This window comes from Coffea arabica, chromosome 7c, assembly GCF_036785885.1.
Source record: "Coffea arabica cultivar ET-39 chromosome 7c, Coffea Arabica ET-39 HiFi, whole genome shotgun sequence".
Taxonomy (NCBI): domain Eukaryota; kingdom Viridiplantae; phylum Streptophyta; class Magnoliopsida; order Gentianales; family Rubiaceae; genus Coffea; species Coffea arabica.
Window position 1 is genome coordinate 21,833,701 of NC_092322.1, and position 27,507 is coordinate 21,861,207.

The 27,507-nt window shown below is 39.3% G+C and overlaps 1 protein-coding gene across 1 annotated transcript; it reads left to right on the forward strand.

Annotated features, from left to right (window-relative positions):
• Positions 1 to 23,634: 23,634 nt before the first annotated feature.
• LOC140010606 (uncharacterized) lies at positions 23,635 to 27,235 on the forward strand. Its single transcript, XM_072057908.1, has 4 exons — positions 23,635 to 24,895; positions 25,535 to 25,688; positions 25,803 to 25,933; positions 26,640 to 27,235. The coding sequence occupies exons 1-4, from the start codon at positions 23,635 to 23,637 to the stop codon at positions 27,233 to 27,235; spliced, it is 2,142 nt and encodes a 713-aa protein (XP_071914009.1).
• Positions 27,236 to 27,507: the final 272 nt, after the last annotated feature.

Here is a 27,507-nt window from a genome sequence, read left to right on the forward strand (position 1 = left end):
CGATATTGGCGGGATAAAACCCGGTCCCAATGTGAATAAAAAGCGGTCAGCGGGATAAAACCCGGTCTTGCCGATATTGGCGGGATAAAACCCGGTCCCAAACGAAATAAGCGGTCAGCGGGATAAAACCCGGTCCTGCCGAGATAAGCGGTCAGCGGGATAAAACCCGGTCCTGCCGATATTGGCGGGATAAAACCCGGTCCCAACGTGCTTTTGCGAATGGTTAGTGGGATAAAACCCAATCCTGCCATCCAATTGGTCAAGAAATTGAATTTGATTTGCCAAGAAACAAGCAATTAAATTTGATTTTCCAAGAAACAAGAATTTGAACTTGATTTTTGACTTTTGAAATTTTTGAATTTCTCTGATTTTTTGTAAGAATCTTTTTCAAAAATAATTTGCCCCAGTGTAGGGCCCTTTTCCCTTCTTTTTCTCTTTCTTCGGCATCGGCCTTCCACATCACCAGATGCTCTTTCGTCGATTTCAACAATGAATACCTGCACATGGGGCTTACCAAAATATGACATGCATTCACATTTACATGAAAAGAGCAGCGTGATTGATTTGAAAGATGCATTATTTGATTCTTGGGCGAAATCCTCAAATGTATTGCGGAAAATTTTGCCCCAGTGTGGGCTTATTTTATGAAATCTCATGAACAAAATTTTGCCCCAGTGTGGGCTCCCTTGATTGCAACAATTTGTTCAGATGATTTCCCATTTATTTGAACAAAGAGAAACAGCACTTCTAAAATTTAGAAAATAGTCATATATACAATGTGAAGACACTTAACGTCGAGTTTGAACTCATGCAAAAATTTCATGGTGAATCCCTTAGAATAACACCAAATTCAAGAAGATTTCTTCTTCACTTCTAGCATCGGTGCTTAGGATAACAGGTCACCACTTTCTGGTTGACTCATCTGTCAGGACCAATCAAGTGACTTTATTTTTGATTTGGAAATGGCTGAAGGAAATGGGAGGTCAAGATTTGTCTCTTTTTTCCTTTTTTTTTTTTTTTTTTTTTTTTTGCTCAAAATTGTAATCGATTCAACATCACATCTTAGTGAAAGCAGAGAGTTTGTCACCCTTATTCCTTAAGAAAATTGAGTCAACATATAAGCTTTAAACTTGCAACACTATGGATGGAAACGATAGCTAAACATGCAAAAACTGGTTATACCCTTATGATCATGAGTGATCGATGGATTTTTATGAGCATAATCCTCACTTTGGATTGTCATGAAAGAATAAGTCAACGATGGACTTTATCAGCTCGTAATGTGGCTTGAAAACGATAGCTAAAGAATAAAACTTTCAAGGACATAGCACCGAAGATCGCATTTTCAACATCGCCCTCATCTGGACTCCAGATTCTTGGACTTGGTTTGACTTTTTATCATCACCCAACAGGGTCTTTCAGCATCAAATCTTTTTTTGCATCTTTCTTTTGCGTTCATTTCGCTCGTTTTTTCCTTTTCCCCAAAAATGCCCTCGCGGGGTTTCACATGAAAAGCAGTGTCAACCTCACACCTAATCAATTCAGAATACAGCTAAAATTTTCGACATCAGAGATTTCCTTGACAAAGCCAGTGCAAAGAACAGAAGTCAGGACTTTCAGCTTTGTAATGGGGTCAGGTGGGGTGTTTAGAAAAGTTAAGGCTTGAAGGCAGATTTCAAGAGTGGTTTGAAGAATCTGAGATCGCATTGTTGCGTCAACCCTAATTTAGGGTAAAAACAGAATTTGCCTCAGTTTTTGCTCAATTGAGGCTTTTTCTCTTTCATTTTCTTTCTTTTTTTGATTTTTTTGGCCTTCGGCCATTTTTGAACTTTCACAAAATTTTGCCCCAGTTTAATTTTGAACTGAGGTTCTCTTTTCTTCCTTTGCCTTTTGATTTTGCGGCTTTTCACTTTTTGAGACTTTTCCTTTTCAATTCAAACTTGCCCCAGTGTGGGGTTTGCGATTCTCAGGGGTTGCCAAACGAAGTATTTTATTCTGAAGGCTCAAAAGGGATAACTAGGGATAGAATGTTTGATTGGAAAAGAAGAGGGCCTGACCGTTATTCCGTTCTTTACAATAACTCCGAAAGGAAACTTTCATTAATGGGAAATTTTTGGCATGTATCTGAATTAACTGATTGAGGAAGACCCTTACTCATTGATATCTATGAAACATATGTGATCCCCTGGACAAAACTTGTCCTTTTCTTTTCTTCTTTCTTTGTTTTGTTTTTCCTCTTTTCAAAATTGGAACCCAAGTGGAATCAAATTTCCCCAATTGCAGTTCCCTCTTTTCTTTTAATTTTTGCTTTTCTCTTTTCTCTTTTTTTCCAAAATTTCCCAATCTCCTTCCCCAATGTGGGGTGCGATCATATGTGCACTCGAAAAGAACCACCAATTTTTGCTCAAATGGGGATCAAATGGGGATGCAAGGGATAAACAGTGTTTAGGATTGTAGAAGCGATGGCCAAAGTATCATTCTTACACTTCATGACAACCAGAGTAACGAAATGGTTATTAAAAATCCATTCCCCTTTTAGATATTTGAAAATTTTCCAATGAAGGGTAGTGATCATTAAGACCCTTATTTGAAACGAAATTATTCTTTTAAAGGCTCAAATGGGAGAGCAAATGATAAAAATCTGTATAGGTAATGAAACGAATGCTTGAAGTATCATTCCAAATTTCCCAAACAAATAAGAACAATGCACATTTTTGCTTTCACTTAGATGTGATTGAACCAGATTGGACACCTTGAACATTTTCAAGCAAAAGTTGCCCCAATTTACAATTTATCAATCAATGTGACTGATTTTATTTTGGAATTAAGTGAAGGAGAAAGGTATCTCATAGGGCCTTTTGAGTGACCGTTCACTCTCTTTCTTTCTGAGCACTCTTATTGTACAGGTTGGAACACCAATCGAGTGTAAGGATTTTAGGAAGCATACACTTGTGAAATTCAGGCTATAGGTTGAAAAATCTCAAATTGGGTCTTATTTCTCAAAATTCATCATGAAATCTCCAATGAGTAAGAATAAAGAATGAAATGTACATAAATATACACAAAACAATGATTGTCCAAAAATTTTATTACTGAAAAAGTTTGAAACAAAATTTCTCATTCAATTACGATACAAATGAGAAGAGAGAAACTTGTAAAGAGCTCCACATATACACTTTTTGTCTCCTTTTCTTTTGAAACAAAATGTATTAACAAATCAAATATACAAAATTTTCCTTTGGAAAACAATTACAAAATCTCTCAGAGGCTTTAGCGTAGAGCTTCCAGATAGATCATTTATGTTTTCATTGTAGGATCTGCCCCAGAATCAAATAACACTTGTAATCTTCAAACTTTATTGGATTAAAATTATCATCAGATATAGAAGAATATTTTCATTTTATTGAAACATTTTTATGAATGCAGGGGAGGGGGAAAACAAAAGAAAAATACCCAGAGTTAGTAGGCAAAACTGCAAAATCGGTATGCATGTCCTATGGGGGAACCCTTTTTGTGCCAAGGGTAGACCTAGCATGAAAATGCAATCCACTAGAGTAGGCACTATACGATACCTGATGGGTCCGATCAACTCATGGAGTGAAAAATAATTTGAAAAATTTGGCTCATTGGAATGAGAAGAGACGTTGGTCAAAATGAGGACCTTGTCCGAAGGGATTGATCACTTTTGATCGATACAAGAATTTGCAAAAAACGTACGGGTTTGACTTTGACGAACTCCCTATCGAAGAGATTGGAATTCGTTTTGACAAATTTTCTCAGTGAAGCACGGGTCAAAACTCCAACTGATCAAATGGCTGGATGCAATGGACGGTTTTCTCAAAATGGACTAGGTTTTCCAATTTGAATTTCTTCATTGAAACCCTAATTGGTCAAATGGATGGAATGAAATTGACCATTTATTTAAAATCGACCAGATTACCCTAAAAAGGGAAACTAGTCAAATGAATTGAGTGGAATTTAATTTATCCAAAATTAATCAGATCACCCTAAAAAGGGTAAATTGATCAAATAGATTGAACGAAACTTGATTTATTCAAAATCGGCTCGGTTGCCCCAAAAATGGGTAAATTGGTCAAATGAATGAAATTGAATTAGTGATTTATTCAAAAATTGGCCGAATGACCCTAAAAAGGGTAAATTTGTCAAATGAATTGACGATTTATTCAAAATCGACCAGGTGACCCTAAAAAGGGTAAATTGATCAAATGACCCTAAAAAGGGTAGATTGGTCAAATGAATTGATGATTTATTGAATAAATCGGCAAAATGGATTGATTGAATTGTCCGGCCATTGGTTATTTCAAAATTATTGAAGTGCATTAGCCTATGACCTTCTAAAAATCAAATTTTGGCCTCAATTTATTTATCGTCTCAAAAGGAGGAATCATTTGTGAATTTCTTCAAATTAATGTCCTTCACGCAAGGGATTTTTACCAATTTTTGATAAAATGGCCAAAAAGTGATTATTAGATGCTCATATTCCAAAGATCACCCTATGAAAATGATCGGATCCTACCTTACCTTGTGCACTACCCCTTTGGATGGTACAAAATGTAAACGTGCAAGTCTCACTGGATTAAGTATCCGAGACACAAGGTGGCTTATTCCTAACACGCGATCCCCTAAATGGCATTCCCCTTCTAGGGTTTATGCATGATGCCATTTATTAAAGCGATAAAATGTGCAATTCAAAATGAAACGTGACCTAAGGAACCCTTTATTTGCCAGGGTGGGCCTAAAATGCTATGCAATTACCAAAATCTATGAATGCAATATACCAAAATCTTTAAACGTGCAATAACCTATCTACGAGGGTAGGTTCTAAAAGAAAGGTCATGCCAGACCTCTTATTTGATAGGGTTTGTGAATGCAATGGGGACATAAAACCAAGAAAAGTTAGTTCAGCCAGAGAAATACACATAACACATTGTAGCAACAAAATAAAACAATCAATACAAAGTAATAAAAGGGAAAAAGGGGGTTGGATCCCTCCCCTCGTGAATAGTGTCCCTAGCTCAGGATAAGGCCGACTCTACCCTAAGGCAATTCTAATATGGATGCATGAGGTTGGGATTCGCTAATGCATCTAGACTCGATAATCTTAGGTCCCCGAGCCTTCAGACTTAGTAACCAAGGGTCATCAATCCCAAGGTTCTTTGTCGGTGGCTCGAGCGATTCCCCAAACACCGCTACGCACACATCGTGTCGCGGCTACGTGTTTGAGTGAATCTATCAAAATCCTCAACCTTCGACTAAAAGCTAAAGGCTATCAACCCATAGCTTAAAGCGGAAGATTGAGTGACCCATTGAATCATGCTACACACACATCGTGTCGTGATCACATGTCCAAGTGGATCACCTAAAATCCTAATAGGGTGGAGTGGCGTGACAAGCCACTAAAAGAAAAATAAATGAGGGGTAAAAAATAATTAAAGCGTATGCACGTATGCTAGTGCTCGTTTGGAGGGGAGGGATCAAGAACCAACGTGAGGCTCTAAGGTGATGTCCCCCACCCAAATGCAATGCAAGCGCGAGATAAGCAAGTAAACATACATCCAATCAACCAAACATACATTCGCGAGCGAGGGAGTAGTTGGATACGCGTGAAATGCAAAAATCCTAAAAAAAGGAAAAATGCAATCCTAAACACCCAAATGTGATATATGAAAAGATTAAAAGAAGAAAAAGATTGATTAAATCAAATTTGCTCGGACTCTCGAATATCCCCAGTGGAGTCGCCAACTGTCGCGCCCCATTTTTTGATAAATAAATAAAATGGTTTAAAAAAATGTATTTTTTGATTCAATTTGTGATTGGAAAATGAATTGTGATTTAAAAGAAAAATGGGTCTAAATGAGGGTTTGAAAATGCGACGATTTGACCCAAAATTATAGTTTAAAAAGGGTTTTTGAAAAAATGGGAGTCGCCACTTGGTAATGAGTTAAGGTGTACCAAGTCACCTAAAAATGAATTTTTAAGAAAAATAGGAAAAAAATAGTGAGAAACCCTTTTTAAACGACTCCTAGCCCACGTAAACCAAAGAAAAAGGTTCGGGAGTCACATTTGACAAAGGGGAAGGCAAGGATAAAATCCAAGGCACCCCTTTGACCTAGCCAAGGCTAGTTGCATGATTTAATCAAAGATTTTCTTGTTTTAATCAAAGAATTTATTACATTTGGATGCACTACATGAATGCAAAATGAAGGAAAAATGCAAACCTAAATTCTAACATGTCTCTTGCAAGGTTTTTGGTCCCAACCACATGAATTGTGGCGGCCAATAAAGGAAAACCTTATAGAGGTCGATTAATGCAAATGATGGCTAAAGTGCAAGTGTGCAAGTGTATAAAAAGGTGAACGTGTGAAATTGTATGAAAAATCCAAGTGTTTGTGTGCAAGTGTATGAAAAGGTGCATGTGAAATTGTATGAAAAATCCAAGTGTTTGTGTGAAAATAGAATAATAGATATATAAGGTAAAGTGGAATTCCATTTGTGAGGTGAAAATGAGCGCGTGATAGGAAAAATGTAGTGAGAAAGTATGGTTTGAGAAATGTGAAAAAATGTGGTCAAAAGAGTATGTGGGTAATAAAAATGAAAGTATGACCCTAGAGGAATGCAACAAGTCGGGTACGGGGGTTGACTCCTGACTTTTCGACTTCTATTTTCCCTTTGATTAGAAGGCAAAACTAGCGTGCTAAGGCTATTGAGTAGCCACACTCGCTCGTTTTCCTTATCGGAAGGGGACACTCAAGCAAAATGAACCCTATAGCTAGCATGAGATGCAAAACCTAAAGTGAGGGGAAAGGGATTCGAGGAACATGCCCAATGATAAAACTAAAGAAAGTTGCATGATATGTGGTGAACAAGCAAATGATGCACTAATGAAAAGAAAGGAAAAAGCCTATTGGGTCTAGCGTTGGACTAGCCCATTCTATGAATTCCGACTAGCGTCGGACCAGTGGGAACGATAAAAGAAGCCACAACTAGCGTTGGACTAGTGTGGTGACGTACATTCATCCATTCCATTCATCCACACTATGGAAAGCAAGTAGACATACTAAATACTCATAAACACGTAGCACGTAACATTTAGCATGCTCGACTAGATGCAAAACCCTAATAAAGCAAGTAACAAGTAACACATAGGCATGCAACTAAGCTAATGAACTTATTACATTCACTAACTAAAACAAAAGGGGAAGGGAAAATGGACCGAATTGCTCGCCACAGCCCTATCTATTACAAGCCAAGAGGTGTACACATACCCCATTAAAAGAATAATTTGATGAAAACAAAAAGTAAATGATATAAGTAAAAGGAATTAAAGAAAAGCTAGGAAAGCAAAGTAGACATGCAATGCACTTAGCACGTTGGGTCACATAGGAGAGACAAAAGGGATAAAAGAAATTATACCTCCCTTGAAATGAAGCTCTAATGGAGTGAAATCAACTTATTTACCCTCCAAAATAATAAAGGAGTCAAGGTGCCAATTTATTTGACAAATAATCACAAATGACAAAAACAAACATGAATTTGAATCAATTAAATCATGCAGACAACCTACATTTAAGAAGTCAAAAGAAGAAAGGACTTGATTGCAAAATTAATAAAGTCTTGGGGTCAAAATCAAAGAAAAATAAAGTTCAGGGACCTATTTGCAATTAGTTTAAGGACCCAACTGACAGCATTGAAAGTTTGTAGGGCCATAGTGTAGTTAAGGAGAAATCCAGGGATTGATTTGCAAAATCACTTCTGGTTGCTAATGGGTCAGGCCAGTGGGCCATTTTCTTATTCGTTTGGGCCAAAATCACTTGGCCCAAACGGAAATCCAAAAACAAAAGGAATGGGTCATTTTACTTTGACCCAAAACATAAACCAACAAATTGATGGGCTTTAAACCTTCAGCCCAGGATAAACCCAAATGAAAGGAAACCAAACCCGGTTCCAAGTAGCCCCAAACAAATAACCTCTTATCACTTATTTCACTAAACCCATCAAGATAAACAAATCAACTAAAATTATTAAGCCACAATTATGACCCTCAATCAAGAATTAATCTATCCACAAAATCACATAAAATATGCAAACAGAGAATTAAACTTAGAAGGACAGAACTAGTTCAATTATGCCAAGTTTTGGGCCATAGCAGAATAAGGGAAAATGTGAGGGGTTAATTAAAATATCAGAAATCATTGTGCATCTTGACCGAAGCTCTTTTGCAGCTTTCTTTTCATTTCTTTCTTCTGTAACTCACCCCAGGAACCACACGACACAGATTCAAAGTAAACAAGCCACTTTAGTAAATTCAAACCCCCCCTTTGATCAACACAACCCAGTGATGCGTATTAAACCATTGCAGATCAAAAGAGTATCGGCGACCACTTAGCCTTTCTTCGCAGAATAAGAACATCAAAGCAAAATGCAAGTCAATCATCCCTCAAGCAGAATTCTTAGCCGGGCATTTCATCAAACAGGTAAAAGGCATTAAAAAATCAGGGATTTCCTTGCTTATTTGAAACATAAACAGCCAAAAAATTTACCAGCAACCCAAGAAAATTCAAACCAATTAACACATAAAACATGTACAATCAGAAAGTTACGGAAAATCAACAAGTCAATTGCAGAACAAAGTCACGGCAACCTGTTTCTGAAGCTTGAACAAAAATTGAAATTTCAACGAGAAAAAAAAAAAAAACGGCTTACCCTGCTCTTGCTTAATGAAAGTTGGCTGGTGGTGAACTTGTTGAGGAGGCGGAGTAGCCTGAGAAACGCTCGATTCACGCTGCTTTGCCGGTGCTGTTCAGAGGCTTCTTTCCATCGTAGGCCGCGTTGCAGGCTGCCCGTTTGTTTTTTATCAACGATTGATGAAGACTCGGTTGATGTTCCTGCGGCCAGCACCATGCGGCGGTCAGACCTGGGTGGCCGAGACTCTCTCCTCTTTTTCCCTTGCGGCCGCTTGTCCCTCTGCTTTTCTGTTTTCCTATCCAAGCCGCCATAGCCGAAGCCATCCCCCTGATTTTTCTTTTTCTCTTTCCTTTTTCTGATTTTTCTGGTCCCCCCATTTCATCCGCCGCCTCCCTTTTCTTCCATTTTTCCTTTTTGCTGCCTCCCGAAGCTTCTCCTTCCGCCGCCTACTCTACCCAAACAATGCTCTCTATCTCCTCTGCCGGCTACTCTACCCAAACCTCTTTTTGTTTCTTTCCTTTTTGCTGTCCCCAAAAACCCCCCTGTTGCGTCTGCCTTCCTCTTGCTATTTTTCTTTTCCCGTCGTCCGCCCTCTGCTTTTTTTCTTTTCTTTTCATCCGTGGCCTCCTTTCTTTTTTCTTTTTTTTTCAATTCTCAAAACCTCCCTTCTAAGCTAAACAAGTGTCCTCCTAAATGTTGTGTTGTCAATTAAACAAAAGGGACACTTGTCCCATGATTGTTTTGTACACTTGTTCAACATGCACACTTCCACCTATTTTTTGCCATTTTCATTCTTTTTCTTTCATTTTTTCATTTTTTCTCATTTTTCCTTTTTCTCTCTTTTTTTTCATTTCAAGAAATTCTATGCTAAAAACTTAAAAATAAAAATAAACTATAAATTAAAAACTAAAAATCGAATAAAACTAACACGACAAATAAAAAACTAAAAATAAACAGTAAATGAAATTACACCAAAAATTTGGTGTCTACAATTCAAATAACAAAACAAACATAAGAAGTTAAATTAGAAAACGTATAAATACCAATGAATAAAAGAAATAAGTAAAATAATTCGATCTCACAGATGTTTGGAATCGAGTCTTCAAGTTGACTTTCGACTAGATGTAGAAACTTAGTTCATCTACATGGAGGAAATCCCATGCAAAATTGCAGAAGTAATTATCGAAAACAAGCTATGTTCCCCATCGTTCTCATAGAAGAGACGGAAAAAGGGCAAAATAAAGAAACGGAGGAATTGGACCCTAAAAAAACAAAGGAACCGAAGCTGTCCTACTAATAAGAAGAATTTCCTTTTAACAAGGAAACCTCCGACTCCTTGTTTCCTAATCTCCAAGGACTAATTACAAAAAGTCCTGTTTCTTTTTTGTTTCCTCTGCCAACGAACCAAACGGCCATCAAAATAGGAAACTTTTGCTCTCCAATTGGAATCGGCTTGTAACTCTTTGCATATCTCATCCTTCACTTTTTAGGATTTTGTACTCCACTCTTGCAATTATGTCCAAATGCCAATTATAAATAGAATCCGACAATTAGCAAAATATTTGGCACAAATAATGAGGGAAATCAATCAGAAAATGACTAACAATTAACACACTATCAATTCCTCCCACACTTAAATCATGCTTGTCCTCAAGCATGAGAACAACTAAACTCAACAATGGCCAGCTCTCACGTCATCTATTGCCAAGCTGTGCTTACTCCAAAATTAAGGTTCAATGGCTGAGTATCAAGACATAATCTTCCTGGTTAGTTTCTGAAATCAGAGACTCGTCCAATTCATGGCTAACTCAACTAGGAAATCAAAATATTAAACTAGCAACAGTCAGCAATTGGTCCAACTGGCAACCAAAATCTCAACATTGAAAACCAAAGATCGGCAAGCCCACATGATCATATGCTTATATATTTTTCACATCTGTTCTTTTTTTTTTCTTTTCATTTTTTTTGTTGTCTTTGTTTTTCCTTTTTTTTTGAACGAATAAATGCTTAGTCCCAAGCCATTCAAGTCTTTTGACGTGAATTCTGAAATTTTTAGATGAAAACGCCCAATTACTCAACTTTTCACAGCTCCAGGGCTACCTACTCATAGATGTCGCCACTTTTTTGATGCGAGAGTCGACACTTGTGGTGAAGACTCTCGGTTACTGGGTGACGACACTAACGGAGTGTAGCCATTTGTTATTCATAACAAAACGCCAAAATACTAGACAATTAAAGATCATAGCCCACGTCATCTCCGAAACATGGAGAACTAAGATCAACAGTCGACCAATCCACATAACAGTTGCCAGCAAAATATTTATATTGTCTAAACAAGTTAATCACAATTCGGCACAAAGTTATTAAACTCACGATATTCACCAAGACACAAGCTCTTACTTGCTACCGAAGTGTAAATTATAGAATAAACCACATCTAGCAATAGAAGAATGAGTTGCCAGGCAATTGTTGATCACCAAGATAAGCAGTACCAAAAATAGAAAATTAAAGAGATACCAGTCGAACCCTCCCCACACCTGAACCATCTATTTCCCTCAATATAGCAAATAAACAGAAAAAACAAGAAGAAGGGCAACGAAACTCCCCTGAAATCATGGGAACCGTGGCAGGGTCACAGTGGTGGGGAGGTGAAATTTGAGGTGTAAGACCCGTGTGGTGCATAAACGCTGCGAAATTCTGCATAAACGCTGGCAAAACTTGCCCACACCAAAATCTCAACAAATGTCTCCATTGGACAGTCAATTACACCACTCAGCCAATAAAATTAGCAAATGTCCCAAGAAATCGACAATTATAGAAACAACAGTTCAAAATTTGGACAACAACTTAATCACAAGGCTTTTAGCCTTCAATTAGGTAGCCAACCAAATAGAATCAACAAATGTAGTCAAAATACCCTAACCAGTACCACTGGTGCACCCCACAGATAATGAAGCAACTCAAACGGCCAACTCAATCAACAAAATGTACAAGGTAGGCACCCAAAGGTTATACAAATATCTCAACAATGCAGCAATTTTAATCAATAAGCACTGGTGATTCCAATTTAGTCAAAAGCAGCTTCAATGCAGCCCAGCAATGCAACTAGATGTACCTAACCTCACGCAAGCAAAGCAAGTGGCACAGTAGCCATCCAATTTAACAAACAAACGCAGAAAATAGCCACCCACAATACCAAAAAACAGCCCCAAATAATTCAACAATGAAACTCAATGGGTAAAGGACGTGCAACGAATTCCACTCGAACGAACTAGTGTCAGTGCTTGTGTTTGAACAAATCAACAAATTTCAGCAATTGGACACAATTCTACTCAAAATCGCAACAGATAGCACTAGTATCGGCAAACTCCCAAATCAACCCCTGATAACTCCCAAATAAAATGACTGTAAGAGATATCCTCAAATACCAACCCCAAAAATGCAATGGAAGCCCCCAAACAATTAAGAAAGCGGCAACAAATTCCAGCAATTGACGATTCAGAGAATTAACGAATGATGTAGGAACTTCAACACCTCTACCTGTCAAAAATTGACAGGTAGTGATGGCATGGTGGCGGACAGCAGCAGCGACGCTGTATTGGTGATGGAGAGAGAAAGTTGCGAGGGAGGCACGCGGTGGTGGTCATCCGTGGGCTATGACGTTGCACGATGAAGAAGGAGCGGCGCGCGGGCAGCTGCACGATGGGTGGCGCGATGGTGGAGACGCTCTCTTGCACTCTGTCTACAGTGGCGTGCGTCGGAGGATGAGGTAGAAGAGAAGGCGCGAGGACGTGGGTTGGACGAGAGGAGGCGGCGGCGCTGGCAGCTGTCGCGAGGCTTGGAGGCATGGCAAGCTGTGGATGGCTGCAAGGAGAGGATAGAGAGAAGAGTAGCAAGAGTGGCGGAGAAAGATGCGACCACGGGTGGAGGTGGAGCGGTGGCGCGAGGTGAGGTGGCAGTGGCCGTCGATTGTGGAGCGGGGAGAGAGATTGGAGGGGCGGCGGTGTGCGTAGGAAGAGTGGCGGCCGAAAGAAAAAAAAAAGAAAGGGAGAAGCAGGAGAAGCGGGGAAGAAAAGGGAAACAAAGAAAGAAAGGAAAAGAAGGAAAGAAAAAGAAGAAAAATAGTTTTTTGGGGTTTTTTTTTAAATTTAAAATTTAAAATTTTCAAAACAAAACCGCAGGTTACAATAGAAAGTATTTTTATTTTTCTTCGCCAAAAAAAATATTTTTTTAAATTAAAAATTCTTTCTTTTGCTTTTGGGTGGTCAAACATGGCATGGGCACCCCAAGATTGGAAAACGTCCACTGACCTTTGGAGTCACTGACACGGCGTGGGCACACCAAGATTCCCTTCCTGCCAACTTCGCGAAATGTTGAGGTCTTACAATTATGGCGTAGGCATGCCAAAATTGGAAAACGTCTATTGACCTTTGGAGTCACTGACACGACATGGGCACGCCAAGATTCCCTTCCTGGCCACAGTGGAGAAAAATATGAAGATGGACTAGTACCCAAATGAAAAACGACAAATCGAAAGAATTGAACAACAAAAAACAACAGAACCAAGATTTGGGTTGCCTCCCAAAAAGCGCCTTTTTTTAATATCTTTGACTAGACATTGTCATGTTTGTTCAGGGAGGATAAAATCTTGTGGCTCGTTTCAGAGTTTCATCGTCTACATAGTCCTGATAGTCCTCGTAAATAGAGTCATCCTTGAGCACATGAGCTACGGTCTTCCATGGACTAGTAGATAACGCCAAACAAGTCAACAATAATCTGAATTCTTCACTCACTGCTCCATCATGCGCATTTATTGGTTCAAGATATTTTGCCATCGCCACTTTTAACTTATTCCTGTCATGAAATTTAAAATTTTCTGATATAATAAATTCAATCTCACTAACAGGAATTGAAGAATAAGAGTCAGGAGAATATTGATTAAGGAATGGAGAAGATGTCACCGCATTTAGAGATTGTTCACTGAATTCATTCACTTGAACGAGTTGATGCTGAGGCCTCATTTCTTGCACTTCAATTTCCTTTACAGCTACATCTTTAGATCCATTTTCATGAAACTCTTGCAATTCCTTATCATTTGTCCGGATATTTACATCCTCATATTTTTTAACGTCGACGATGGTCTGTGAGGGCAATTCTTCATAAATTGGAGAATTCAATTTGCTCAGTATAGGTGTCAATTCACACCTTTCATCTTTCATTTCTTTTTGAATTTGATCTTGACTCTTATCCTCCAGAACCGTAGGCCCTTTAATTTCTTTTCCACTTCTGAGGGTCATGGCACTCATGTTCTTTGGGTTAACTTCAGGCTGAGATGAAAGTCTTCCTTGGACTTGGGATTCTAGGCGGTTAATTGCTATTGCCATCTGACTCATCTGACTCTATATTGCTTGCATCTGTCCTAGTTGATTTCTCACACTTTATAGGTTAGAATCCGTCTTTTGTTGATTAGCAATTAACTGCTTCATCATTTCTTCTAGCGACGGACTAGAGCTTGGAGGAGGTGGCGATGGGCGAGGGTGATATTGATGTTGATACCCTTGTAGTCTACTTGGTACAAAATTCGATTGCCTATTTTCTCCATAGCTGAGGTTAGGGTGATCTCTCCAACCCAAATTGTACGTGTTCGAATACGGGTCATATGGCTTTCTTGGTTCGGGCACGTGACCAGCCATATTTACTTGCTCGGCATTTTTTTCTTGAATCATTGGGCACATCTCTGTAGAATGACCCACTGTAGTACAAATTCCACACACCTTGGCTTGTAGAGCACTTCCTACAGCCAACTGTCTACCAAAGGATGTTAACTCAGATAATTGCTGTTGGATAGAAGATGTTTCTACCTCATTCATTCTACGTATCAGGACATCCTCTCTTGTACTAAATTGCTGCGAGTTCTCGGCCATTCCTTCAATCAACTCCCACGCTTCTAGAGGAATCTTGTTCACCAATGCCCCTCCACTTGCAGCATCAATAATGCTCCTGTCATTGAAAAGTAGCCTCTGGTAAAAATATTAGATAAGTAATTGCTCACTTATTTGGTTCAGTTATTTGGTGTTGAGGACACTTGATGCATAATTTCTTGAATCGCTCCCAGTAATCATAAACAAAATCCCCCAGATGTTGTGCAATGCCGTGGATTTCCTTCCTCAAGCAGGCGGCTCTTGACACAGGGAAATATTTTTCCAAAAATTTCTTCTTTAACTGTTCCCAAATTGTTATACTACCTGGTGGTAGATAGTAAAACAAACCTTTTGACACATCCTTGAGGGAGAAGGGAAATGCTCACATTTTTATCTGCTCCTCAGTAATTCCCGGGGGTTTCATACTTGTGCATACTACATCAAATTCCTGCAAGTGCCTGTAAGGATCCTCACCTAAAAACCCATGAAAAGAAGGTAAAAGGTGAATTAAACCAGATTTTAATTCAAAAAGAGTTTCTTCATTTAAATTTGAAAAGGTAATGCATAATGACTGTTGATTTAAATTTGGAGCAGCCAACTCCCTTAAAATTCGAGCATTAGCCATGGCGTCATCTTCTTGATCAGAATCGCTCAAGCTGCCATTATGCGCAGTCTTCTTTATCTCATGGTCAAAAATTAATTCACCTGCTCAAGAGGAATGGGGCATATACTAGAGAAGTACTAGAAAATTAGAAAAAAAATGAACTTAAAAAGAAACAAATAAACTAACGCCTGTCCCCGGCAACGGCGTAAAAAATTGACAGGTTGTCGAAACCTGTGCAATAATAAAAATAAACCTAGTTGCCAATTAGAGTAATCAAAACCTAATTCTAAGTACTGGAGTAGGGACTCTAGGTGTGCAATGAGTTACTTGATTCATCCTATTTTTGAAGAGTTTGATTAATCCGATATATTAGAATGGGGTTGCTTATTCACAAGGAATTACTGATTTGTAAACAGGGCAAGTAGGGTCGAATCCACAGGGATTGGGAGTAATTCGTTTCTTACTGAAGTTCAAGTTAACAATAGGGGGATTTAGGTAGAATATAAAATAACTAATTAACTAACTAATGAAACAACTAATAGAAATAAACAAGGATTAATCAATAACCAATACGACTCTAGTCAAAGGTGCAACTTTTCAGACACGGTCCATTCAACTGATCATTAATGCAAAGATAATTCAATTACTCGACGTGCCCGCGTCATGTCATATAGAAAGCTCATGGTCAGAAGGGTTCTTGCCCTTTTGATGCGCCCGCGTCAAGTCATAAGAAAAGCTCATGGTCAGAAGGGTTCTTGCCCTCTTGGCGTGCCCACGTCACGTTCACGGGGAAGGTAAGTATTCAAACCCCGAAGACAGTAATCGATTCCCGGGTACTCTCCAATTTTGAATTTTGAAATAAGTTTTGTTCATAATAATAATTTTTAGAAAAAAATAAATATAAAAATAAAAAAGTTTTCTCAAAAAAATTAATTAATTAATTAATAAAAAAAGAAAAAAACAAATTCTTTTCCGTTGAGAAAAAAAAAACAAAAACTATTTTTTTCTCTTTTCTTTTTCTTTTCTTTTTCCTCCTTTTCTTTTCTTTCTTTTTTTTTCTTTCTCTTTTCTTTCTTTCTTCTCCGCTGTTTCATTCTCTCTGTCAAACGAACCTCCTTGCTCGCCGCCGCCATCAATTCTTTCACCGCAGCCTGCAGCGACGCCAACTGCCAGCCTACCCGCCGTTTCCTATAGCCGCCCGCGACTGCCGATGCCACCGCGTCCCTCCTCTCTCGCGGCAGCGCCCATCGTGCACACACCACCTCGTAGCGGCCTAGCTCCTCAGAGCTCCGCCATCCGCAGCTCCACCTTCGGCCGCCCCTACCGCGGCCTGCCCACCACTTTGACCCGATTTCAGGGGAGTTCTATTACCCTTTCCCCCACTTTTGCTGTTTATTTGTCACACCGGGGACAATGTGTCCTTTAGGTGTGGGGGGGTTAGATGGGGTACTAGTTTTTTTTCCTAGTTTTAGTAGTTTTTAGTTTTTAGGTGCTTTGCATTTATTTCTAGTTCGTTATTGTCTATCTTTCATTCATTTTCTTTCTTTTTTTCTTTTTGGTGCTTAGCTCTCATGTGAATACCAAGATTTGATGTTGGGTTGTTGACTTTAAATGTACTCTTGCCAAGTTTTGATATTAGAAGTGTATCGAGTTAATGTGATTGACTCCAAAACATTTTTTTGGTGAATATCGGTAACTGCTTGACTCTTATAATTTTTGGTTAACTTTCCTAGACATAGGGAATGATTGTTGTCATTTTCATGTGAATTGATTCGGTTATTAACCTCAGTTCTCCATGTTTGAAAATGAGGCTAGCTGATGTAAATTCTCTTTTGATTTTTGTCTATTTTGAATTTTTGTGTTATTTGACTGTGAATAAGAGTTGACTGTGTTCCGCTAGTCTTTACTACCGAGTAACCGGAAATTTTCATCAAAAGTGTCGATTCTCGCGTTAAAAAGTAGTAATTGCTATGAGTATGTGGTCACGTGGCAATAGAAGCTGAGTAACCGGGCTCTTTTATCTAACAAATATCAGAGTTCGCGTCAAAAAGACTCCAATGGCTAACGACTAAGTCTTTTGTTACTGTTAAGAAAAAAAAATCAAACAAAGAGGAAAGTAGAAAAATGTGATAAAAAAGTGAAGATTGTGTTAGTGTATAATAAAAGTCAGCTTGCTGATTTATAGATTTAATATTGAGATTTTGGTTAATAGTTGGACCATTTGCTGATAAATATTGTGCATCATTCCTTTTTCTTAGATTAGTTAACCTGAAATTAGAGGAGTTTGTGGTTTAGAAGCTAACCGGGGTGATGTTACTCGGATTTTTATCACTGATGCTTGATTTATGATTTCCTGATATCTTGGCAATATGGTAGATGGAGTAATGACCATTGTCAAATATTGGTGCTTATTTACTGTTCTCATGCTTGAGGACAAGCATGGTTTAGGTGTGGGGGGAATTAATAGGTTGCAATTTTATCATTTATTTTATAATTAACTTTCCCTATTACCTGACCCGATGTAGATTAATTGTTAGATTCTACTCACTTTTAGTATTTTACATTTATTTCAGGGAGTAGAACGAAAATATGAAAACAAGTGCCAATTTGACAGGAAAGGTGTCCAAGTCATAGGGCTTACTCTAGGGGCATTGTTGGCAAAGGAAAACTTTGGCCCATTTTGGTAATTACTGAAGAGGAGAGGACGGCTGAATTTTTCTTTTCCCTAAGAGCCGCCGCAAGGAGAGAGGCATCAGAAGAGGGATGGGAAAATAGCAATTAGTATAGGAACAAAAGGGTAGCAGAGAGTTAGCACTATGTTTTCTTTCCTTTTTCCTTTAGCTTTGACTTTACTTTCTTAGCTTGTGGTAGTGGGATTCATCTACGGATGTCAGGAGCAAAATTGGGAAAACCTTGACTTTTCTTCATCTGAACTCTTGGCAATTGCTTTTGCTTTTTCGTATGTCATCCGAAGTCAAACAGAGGGTCACCTCTTGTAACGTTGCTATTTTTTCTTGATTGAAGCGAATTGCATTTTCCCAATTTTTATGACAATGGCCGCGACTCTTGTTTCAACTTCCTGTGGATTCAGTTCATCAAATATGAACTAATTTTTTCACTCTAGTCAGGAAACAACGGATGTTTTGGGTTGCCTAAAAATTGTGAGATCGATTTAATTTTATCTTTCTCTTTTATTTATTGGTATTCGCATATTTCTCGATTGCTATACTTATGGTTATTTAATTAATTGATCGTCTTGGATCCAGATAATTAGTTAATTTGGTAATCTATTTTCAATTAGGGCATTTAAATCCGTAATTGTTTAATTGCCTTGAATTAGTGACAACTGCCACGATTGGGTTTGTGTCAGGGGGATACGCGGGCTAATCTGAAATAACCCTGGTAGTGTGTTATTTGGTTAAAATAGGGCTCCTCTAATACATAAGGTAATTGGAGAATTAAATCTTACGGACGTACCTAGGATTGTTTCACAATTAGAGTAGTGATTAACGGGCGTACATTGATCACTGACATAGTAAGGAGGGGTTGACTGTCATCGCTTGTTTGGCAGTTATAACCTATTTACTGATAAATAATTGGAATTGCATGTGCATCGATGATCAATTAGGTGAAACATTGCTGAAGTTATTTCTTGGCTAGATCTTTAATTATTATTGTTACCTTGATTTTTAGTTGCCTATTTTATTTTATTTTTAATTATTTTCTTGTTTTAATTGATTTAGACCTTTAATCATTGTTACTCTAAGTTCAGTGAATTGTTATTTAATTTCTAGTTAGTTATTTATTTTTATTTTCTTATTTGAATTTGTTGATCGTCATCGTTCCTACAAAATTACCCCCTGTGTTACTTTGGATTTCTTAAAAGACAAATATCCCCAATCCCTGAGGATACGACCCTACTTGCCCTGTATACAAATTAATAATTCTTTGTGAAAAGTCATTCCATTCAGGTATATTGGATCAAGCAAACTCTTCGGGAACAGGGTGAATCAAGTAACTCATTGCACACCTAGAGCCCCTGCTCCAGTACCTGGAATCGGGTTTTGGTTACTTTATTTGGCAATTAGGTTTAATTTTATTATTGTATAGGTTTCGACAACCTGTCACACCCGGATGACAGAGTGTCATCACGAGGGGGTATCGGATCCAGCCGTGGCGAAGCAAGTGGAAAATAGCTCCTGAGAGCTCCTATATCCTTGAATTATTTCTGTTTACTTTTCTCGCTCGAATTGTAATTTACTTGAATATTATTGTTCTACTTGAATATTGGGATTGTTACTTGGAAAACGTGCTTGCATGTGTGTTTTCTTGGTCTCATGAGCAATTGCTCACCCCGTAGATTTGTTTTCCTTAACAGAAATGGATTTCCGTAGATTTTGTTTTCCGTAGATTTTGTATTAGGGTTTTAAATGTAATCAACTAGACATTTTGGTTGTTGTATATTTTGAGAAAAGTGATTGTAAATTTGAAATTGTGATGTAAGACCAAATATTTATGTATGAAAATGATTTCATACCTTTATTCCGACTTTCATTATTAGTATTAGATTTTAAGTTTGAATTGGAATTGTCTCGAGTCCTAGCGAGAGTTGGGCAGGCATCCCACGGATACCCTTGGGTTCGCCCTTGGGAGAAGTGGGGGCGTCACAGTTGGTATCAGAGTTTAGGATTCAGATCTATGTAGTGCATCCTAGGTTTAAAAGTTTAGAATATCAAACTGTGGAACTAGTTTGAAAATTCAGTGATAGCTTGTAGGGATGAAAATCGGAGCCTAGGTTTAAAGAGTTGTTTGGGGAGATATTTGAGAGACTTTACTCTCGAGAATAGTGACTGGATAACTTAGTTATTCCTTAAGTGATATTGAGCGAGTTAGCAGATTTAAGTTTCTAATCCGAAAATCGTGGTTGTTTTGCAGGGATGGAGAATGGGAACGGGAACCCTGCTACTACTGGGAATGGTCATGCCAATGGTCACGTAGGACCCCTTAGATCTATTTACTACCGAGCTCGTGATAGGAGAGCTCGTGTACGTTACTCACCTACCTCGAGACTTCCCTGTTGTCCCTGTAGGACGATGTATGCTTACCCGAATGACCTAGTACTTACTCTTGATGATGAGCGATGTCAATTGGTGTGATAGCAGCTCGAGTAGGGACCGACCAATGTCAAGTAAAGAGATAGTGGTTCTGCAAGGTCCAACTACAAGGAGTCGGGCTAAGAAACTTCAAGAGGCTATGCAAGCCCTAGTTCGTCAAGTTCAAGTGCAAAATGGAGGGTCAAGTGAAGCTCAAGGGCTCATAGCTAATGATCTTAAACTTTGCACACTTGTTCAAGTGATTGAAGCCGAAAATAAAGAAGCTTAGTTCTATTTACGGTTGTGGTTAACTCGGCCAATCATTGGTTCCATTATGGCCGAATGGTTTTGTTATATTTTCCTAATTTATTTAAGGTAGTTTTGAGTCTTCAATTCAGGCAGCTTAAGCTTTAGGGTTTCATTGTAAAGGCTATAAATAGCCTTTCTTCTCAAAGAGAACGGGACGATCAGAATTTTATTCTCTCTTTTTTTCACTTGTGTGATAACAACTCTCTTTTTAAGAGATTCTTCTTTGAATACTTGAGAATTTACTTGAGTGTTCATTGGACTTATCAATCAAGAATCACACTTGATTGTGGCATCTTCTACCTTATTCCTAGGTTCACTTATTCAAACTCTTGTGGGTTGCGATTAAATTCAAGGTTCGCGAGCTGTTCGTCTAGTGGGTCAAGGAATTCCGCCCTTAACTTGATTTCAGCATCTAGATCCGTGACTAATGGGATACGAGTTCAGGCCTTCTAGGTGGGTTCGTATCAGTTGGTACCAGAGCTAGTTGACGTATCAAGTATATCCGGTCGAGTCGTGTAAGTTTTTCTTTTCGTGTCGTTCCAAATCTGTCCGTCCTTTGTTGTGTCTCCCGAATATCCATCATGTCTTGTCTTTGTGTCTTACCCGTGTCGCATATTGTCATTAGGTAATTGTGCAAATCTAGTTGCTTGTTTATTCGTGAGTAGCCGTATAGAGTCAAAAAAAGGGGGGGCTGAATCTGTTTCGGCAATTGTCTAGGAGACTTTTAAAAGCTTACCTTTGTTTCTTGAAAATCACTTAGCGGCTGAATCTGTTTGGTATACTTAGTGGTGGTCTTGATTGGTACAAGTACTCACCCACTTTGCTCCTGGATTCTTGAAACCTTGGCTGACCACCGCTTGGACCAAGTCTTGTTGTGCGGCTGCCTTGCTGTCCTGGCCACAAGACTATCTTGCAAAGGTCATCAACGGCTACCTAACCATTCTTGTTCTTGACACCTTCGATCCGAATTGCCAAAAGAGAACAAGAATTCTTGAAACAGGTCCTTGAAACCTGATCAGCGACTGACTTGTGTGCATGTATTGAGATTGAAATCTTGTTCTTGAGTATTGATCCGAAGTGAAAAAAAAAAAGACCCATGCAAAAAAAAAAAGGAGAAGAAGCAAGAAAGTCGGAATACATAGCAGCCAAGACATATTTCTTTCCAATTGAATTTGGAACTCCCTAGCTTCCAAATTCTGACTGCACTCAAATTCCCTTGGGAACTCCGTTTCGAACTTCTTGGTTTCTACAATCTAACAGCCAGCCCACCGCCCAATATTCCACAACCGATCAAGACAGCTCTAGGGAATTTCCCAAACGCATAAACCAAAGCTGCCAATTCCCAAACTCGTTACTATATCACCCCTTGTGCTGACCAGAAACCGACATTAATACTCAATTTGTGCCAGCAACTTTATGGTGTTTTCAAGTGTCTAAGTAGGCCCTAGTTTCAGCTGTGAGTCGGTTACATTAGTCCAGTACAATCCGAATCCATCAAGTCCCAAAATTCGGAAAACCTTGTCCTTAGTCATTGTCGATTCCTTGTGTGTCAATCACCCGCAGTTCTTTTCAATTGCATTCTGTCCGTGTCTTCCTTCAATTGCTTAAATCACACTCTGTCCGTGTCTTCTTAATTCCTTTCTTATACAAAAAAAAATATATCAAATCACCAAGTGAACCACTCCTCTGCACCACATTCTTGTGGGACCATTGGCGGTAAGTCCTTGGACTTCTTGAGGAATTTCTGATCTCTTCAAAGAAGGAAATCAAGGGTTTAGAGAGTTGCTCGGCGAGCTCATTAGAGTGACTTAGACATTCGAGTGAAACATGAGAGTAAGTGAAACACATGAGGGAGCGTGCGAGGTACTTTACTTGTTTACTACTAACCATTTTGCAGGAACACCATGGCTCAAGAAGAGGAATTAACTATTGCTCAATTAGCCTTTCAAATGAAGGCTATGTTTGGAGACCAAGAGCAGAAATTGCGCCGAACCATTGAGGAAATACATGAGCGCATAGATAACATGGAGGGATCGAAAAGTGTATTCAATACAACTCGAGCAAGACATCAAGTGGCTGAGTCCAATGGTTCTAACGGTGAGATTGATTTTGGGGAAGAAAGAGGCGGCCGAGGCTATGAACACCCTCCAAGGAGAAACCAAACTGAATTGGTACGTGAGGATGACATCCCTAAAGGAGTTAAATTAACCATTCCTTCTTTTCAAGCAAGGCAGATCCCGACGCATACCTAGAATGGGAGAGTCGAATGGAGAAGCTTTTTGATTGCCACCACTACACGGAGAACCAAAAGGTAAAGCTAGCCGTCCTAGAGTTCACCAACTATGCCTCAACTTGGTGGGATCAACTCCGCATGAGGCAAAGGAGGAATGAAGGGCACGTGATCGCTACTTGGAATGAACTGAAAAGGGTCATGCGACAAAGGTTCATACCTAGCTACTACCATAGAGATTTGCACCACAAACTGCAAAATCTAATTCAAGGTAGCATGTCGGTTGAAGAGTATTATAAGGAGATGGAGATGGGTATGATCAAAGCTGATGTACGTGAAGACCCCGAGGCTACTATGGCACGATTCGTGCAAGGGTTGAAGCCCGAAATTGCTGATATTGTGGAGCTTCAACACTACCTTGAAATTCATGAGTTATTGGACAAAGCAATCAAGGTGGAAAGGAGGTTCAAGAGAAGGGGTAACAATCGACCAAACACTAACCTCCAAGGGGAAGGTTAGCGAAATCAACCACCAAAGAAAGAGGAGAGAGGATCGGAACCTTCCAATTGGAACAAGCCAGTCGTGGCTTCACATGGTCTCTCCAAGCCCGGTGCAAATCCCTCAAAGCCGAATGGAGCTCCTTCAAGATCAAATGCAAAAGGCAATCCAAACCCTAACCCAGATGTTTCCAAAGCTAGGAACCGAGATGTGAGGTGTTTCAAATGTCAAGGATTCGGCCATATTGCATCACAATGTCCAAATCAACGAGTGATGCTTGTAAAAAATGGAGAAGTTGTGACCGATGATGAAGAGGATGATTGCGAGGGAATGCCACCTCTTATGAGAGAAGAAGAGGATGAAGAGGAGATCATTGAACAACCAACTCTTGATAGACTCGGTCATACATTAGTTGCTCGAAGGGCATTATCTACTCAAGCTAGTGTAGATGAACTTCAAAGAGAAAACATCTTTTACACTAGATGTTACATCCAAGAGAAGGTTCATAGTTTGGTGATTGACCCTGGCAGTTATACAAATGTGGCAAGTGCTCTCATGGTGACAAAGCTGAATTTGCCAACTACCACCCATCCCCATCCATACAAGCTTCAATGGCTCAACAATAGTGGAGAGGTATGTGTACTTAAACAAGTACTAGTTCCTTTTCGCATTGGTATATTTGTAGATGAAGTTTTATCTGATGTAGTGCCTATGCAAGCTGCACATATTATCCTTGGGCGTCCTTGGCAGTTTGATAGGAGGGTTAGTTGGGATGGTGTTAGCAATCGTTATTCCTTCTCTCATTGTAACAAAAAGGTGATACTTGTACCTCTTACACCCCAACAAGTGCATGAGAACCAAGCTATCCTTCAAAGGAAGTTTGAACTAGATACTGAGAAAAAGAAAGAACAAAAGAGCAGTGATTTGGATACCACCCGAGAGGTAAAAAGAAAGGGTAAAACCGAATCCAACTCTCTGAAAGGGGCTGAAGGTAATTCGGTCAAGGAAGGGAACAATAGAGTGTTGCTTGCTAAGGCTAAGCATGTGCGCAAAGCCTTATTGTCTAATCAACCAGTTTTCCTTCTTATCTGTAAGGTTGTGCTTACTTCTACTAACCAACTCGATGTTTCCTTGCCTAGTGTCTTCACTATACTTTTGCAAGACTATCGAGATGTGTTTCCTGAGGATATTCCTAGTGGTCTGCCACCGGTGAGGGGAATTGAGCACCAAATAGATCTCATTCTTGGGGCTTCCTTGCCCAATAAACCACCATATAGGAGTAATCCTGAGGAGACTAAGGAATTGGAGAGACAAGTAGCTGCTTTGTTAGAGAAAGGTTGGGTGAAGGAGTCACTTAGCCCATGTGCGGTACCCGTATTACTTGTCCCCAAGAAGGATGGAACGTGGAGGATGTGCACTGATTGTTGTGCCATTAATGCCATCACGGTAAAGTATCGCCATCCTATACCACGTTTAGGTGACATGTTTGATGAACTTAATGGTGCCGTTATCTTCACTAAAATTGATCTTAAAAGTGGTTATCATCAAATTAGGATGAAAGAAGGAGATGAATGAAAAACTGCATTTAAGACTAAACATGGCTTGTATGAGTGGTTAGTCATGCCATTTGGCCTGACTAATGCCCCTAGTACTTTCATGCGTTTAATGAACCATGTCTTACGTGCTTTCTTGGGCAAATTTATGGTAGTCTACTTTGATGATATCCTCATTTATAGTAAAAGTTTAGATGAGCATGTTGAGCATGTTAAAACTGTTTTAGAGATTTTTCGAAGGGAACACTTGTATGCTAATCTTCAAAAGTGTACCTTTTGCACTAACGAGGTTGTGTTCCTAGGATATGTTATAAGTTCGCAGGGTATACATGTTGACCAAAGCAAAGTGAAGGCCATCATGGAGTGGCCAACACCTTCAAGTGTTAGTGAGGTGAGGAGCTTCTACAGGTTGGCAAGTTTCTATAGAGGTTTTGTCAAGGACTTTTCAACCATTGCCACGCCTCTTACATCCATTGTGAAGAAGAACCAACCATTTCATTGGGGAGATGAACAAGCTAAGTCTTTCCAATTGCTTAAACACAAACTCACACATGCACCTGTACTTAGTTTACCTAACTTTGAAAGAACTTTTGAAGTTGAGTGTGATGCTTCTGGTATAGGTGTTGGGGCCGTGTTACTTCAAGAGGGGAAGCCAATTGCCTACTTTAGTGAAAAGCTCAATGGTGCTTCGTTGAATTACTCAACATATGATAAGGAGCTTTTGGCACTTGTTCGAGCATTGCAAACTTGGCAGCACTACCTGAGGCCTAAGGAGTTTGTCCTACACACTGATCATGAGTCGCTTAAACATCTCAAGTCTCAAAACAAGATAAGTAAGCGACATGCACGTTGGATTGCTTTCATTCACACTTTTCCATTTGTGATCAGGTACAAAACCGGCAAGAGCAATGTAGTGGCTGATGCATTGTCAAGAAGGTATACTCTAATCACTACTCTTGATACAAAGTTGCTTGGCTTTGAGTTGATTAAAGAGGCATACCCTAATGACCCTGATTTTGGTAAGGAATATTCAAATTTTCCTAAGTGTAGCCGAGAGGGTTATTCTCTATCCCATGGGTTTTTGTACTTTAAAGATAAACTGTGCATTCCTAGTTGTTCTTTGCGTGAATTACTTGTTAGGGAAGCACATGGTGGTAGATTAATGGGTCACTTTGGAGTGCCTAAGTCACTTTCTATACTCCAAGAGCACTTCTATTGGCCAAGGATGAGGCGAGACGTGGAACGTACTATCCAAAGGTGTGTTACTTGTCATCTTGCCAAATCCAAGGTACACCCGTATGGGCTCTATACACCATTACCTATTCCTACCATTCCTTGGGTCTAGGGATTTTGTACTTGGTTTGCCTAGGACTAGGTATGGTCATGACTCCATTTATGTGGTTGTTGATCGTTTTTCAAAAATGACACACTTCATTCCTTGTCACAAAACTGATGATGCTAGACATGTTTCTCACTTGTTTTTTAGAGAGATTCTTCGTTTGCATGGTATGCCACGTACAATTGTTTCTGATAGAGATGTTAAGTTCCTTAGTTACTTTTGGAAATCTTTGTGGGGAAGGTTAGGAACTAAACTCTTGTTTTCTACTTCTAGTCATCCTCAAACGGATGGGCAAACCGAGGTAGCTAATAGGACACTCTCTACTTTGTTACGTTCACTTATAAAGAACAATTTAAAGACTTGGGAAGTTTGTTTGTCACATGTAGAGTATGCATACAACTGCACCGTTCATAGTGCTACACACTACTCACCCTTTGAAGTTGTGTATGGGTTTAATCCACTCACACCACTAGATTTATCTCCATTGTCTATTTCTCAACATACTAACATGGATGGTTTGAAACTGGCTGAGTATGTTCGAGATTTGCATGCAAAGGTAAGAGCTAATATTGAAAAGAAGACCCTACAATATGTTCAAGGAGCTAATAAAAGTCGTCAAAAGGTTGTATTTGAACCTGGTGATTGGGTATGGCTGCATTTACGCAAGGAAAGATTTCCCATGCATAGGCGCAGCAAGCTCATGCCTAGGGGAGATGGGCCTTTCCAAGTTGTAGAGTGCATTAATGACAATGCGTACAAGTTGGACTTGCCAGGTGAATACGGGGTACATGCCACTTTTAATGTGTCTGACTTGCAACCTTATCTCGCAGGAGATGCATTTGATTTAGGGACAAATCGCCTTCAAGAGGAGGGGAACGATAGCAGCTCGAGTAGGGACCGACCAATGTCAAGTAAAGAGTTAGTGGTTCCGCGAGGTCCAACTACAAGGAGTCGGGCTAAGAAACTTCAAGAGGCTATGTAAGCCCTAGTTCGTCAAGTTCAAGTGCAAGATGGAGGGTCAAGTGAAGCTCAAGGGCTCATAACTGATGATCTTAAACTTTGTACACTTGTTCAAGTGATTGAAGCCGAAAATAAAGAAGCTTAGTTCTATTTACGGTTGTTGTTAACTCGGCCAATCATTGGTTCCATTATGGCCGAATGGTTTTGTTATATTTTCCTAATTTATTTAAGGTAGTTTTGAGTCTTCAATTCAGGCAGCTTAAGCTTTAGGGTTTCTTTGTAAAGGTTATAAAT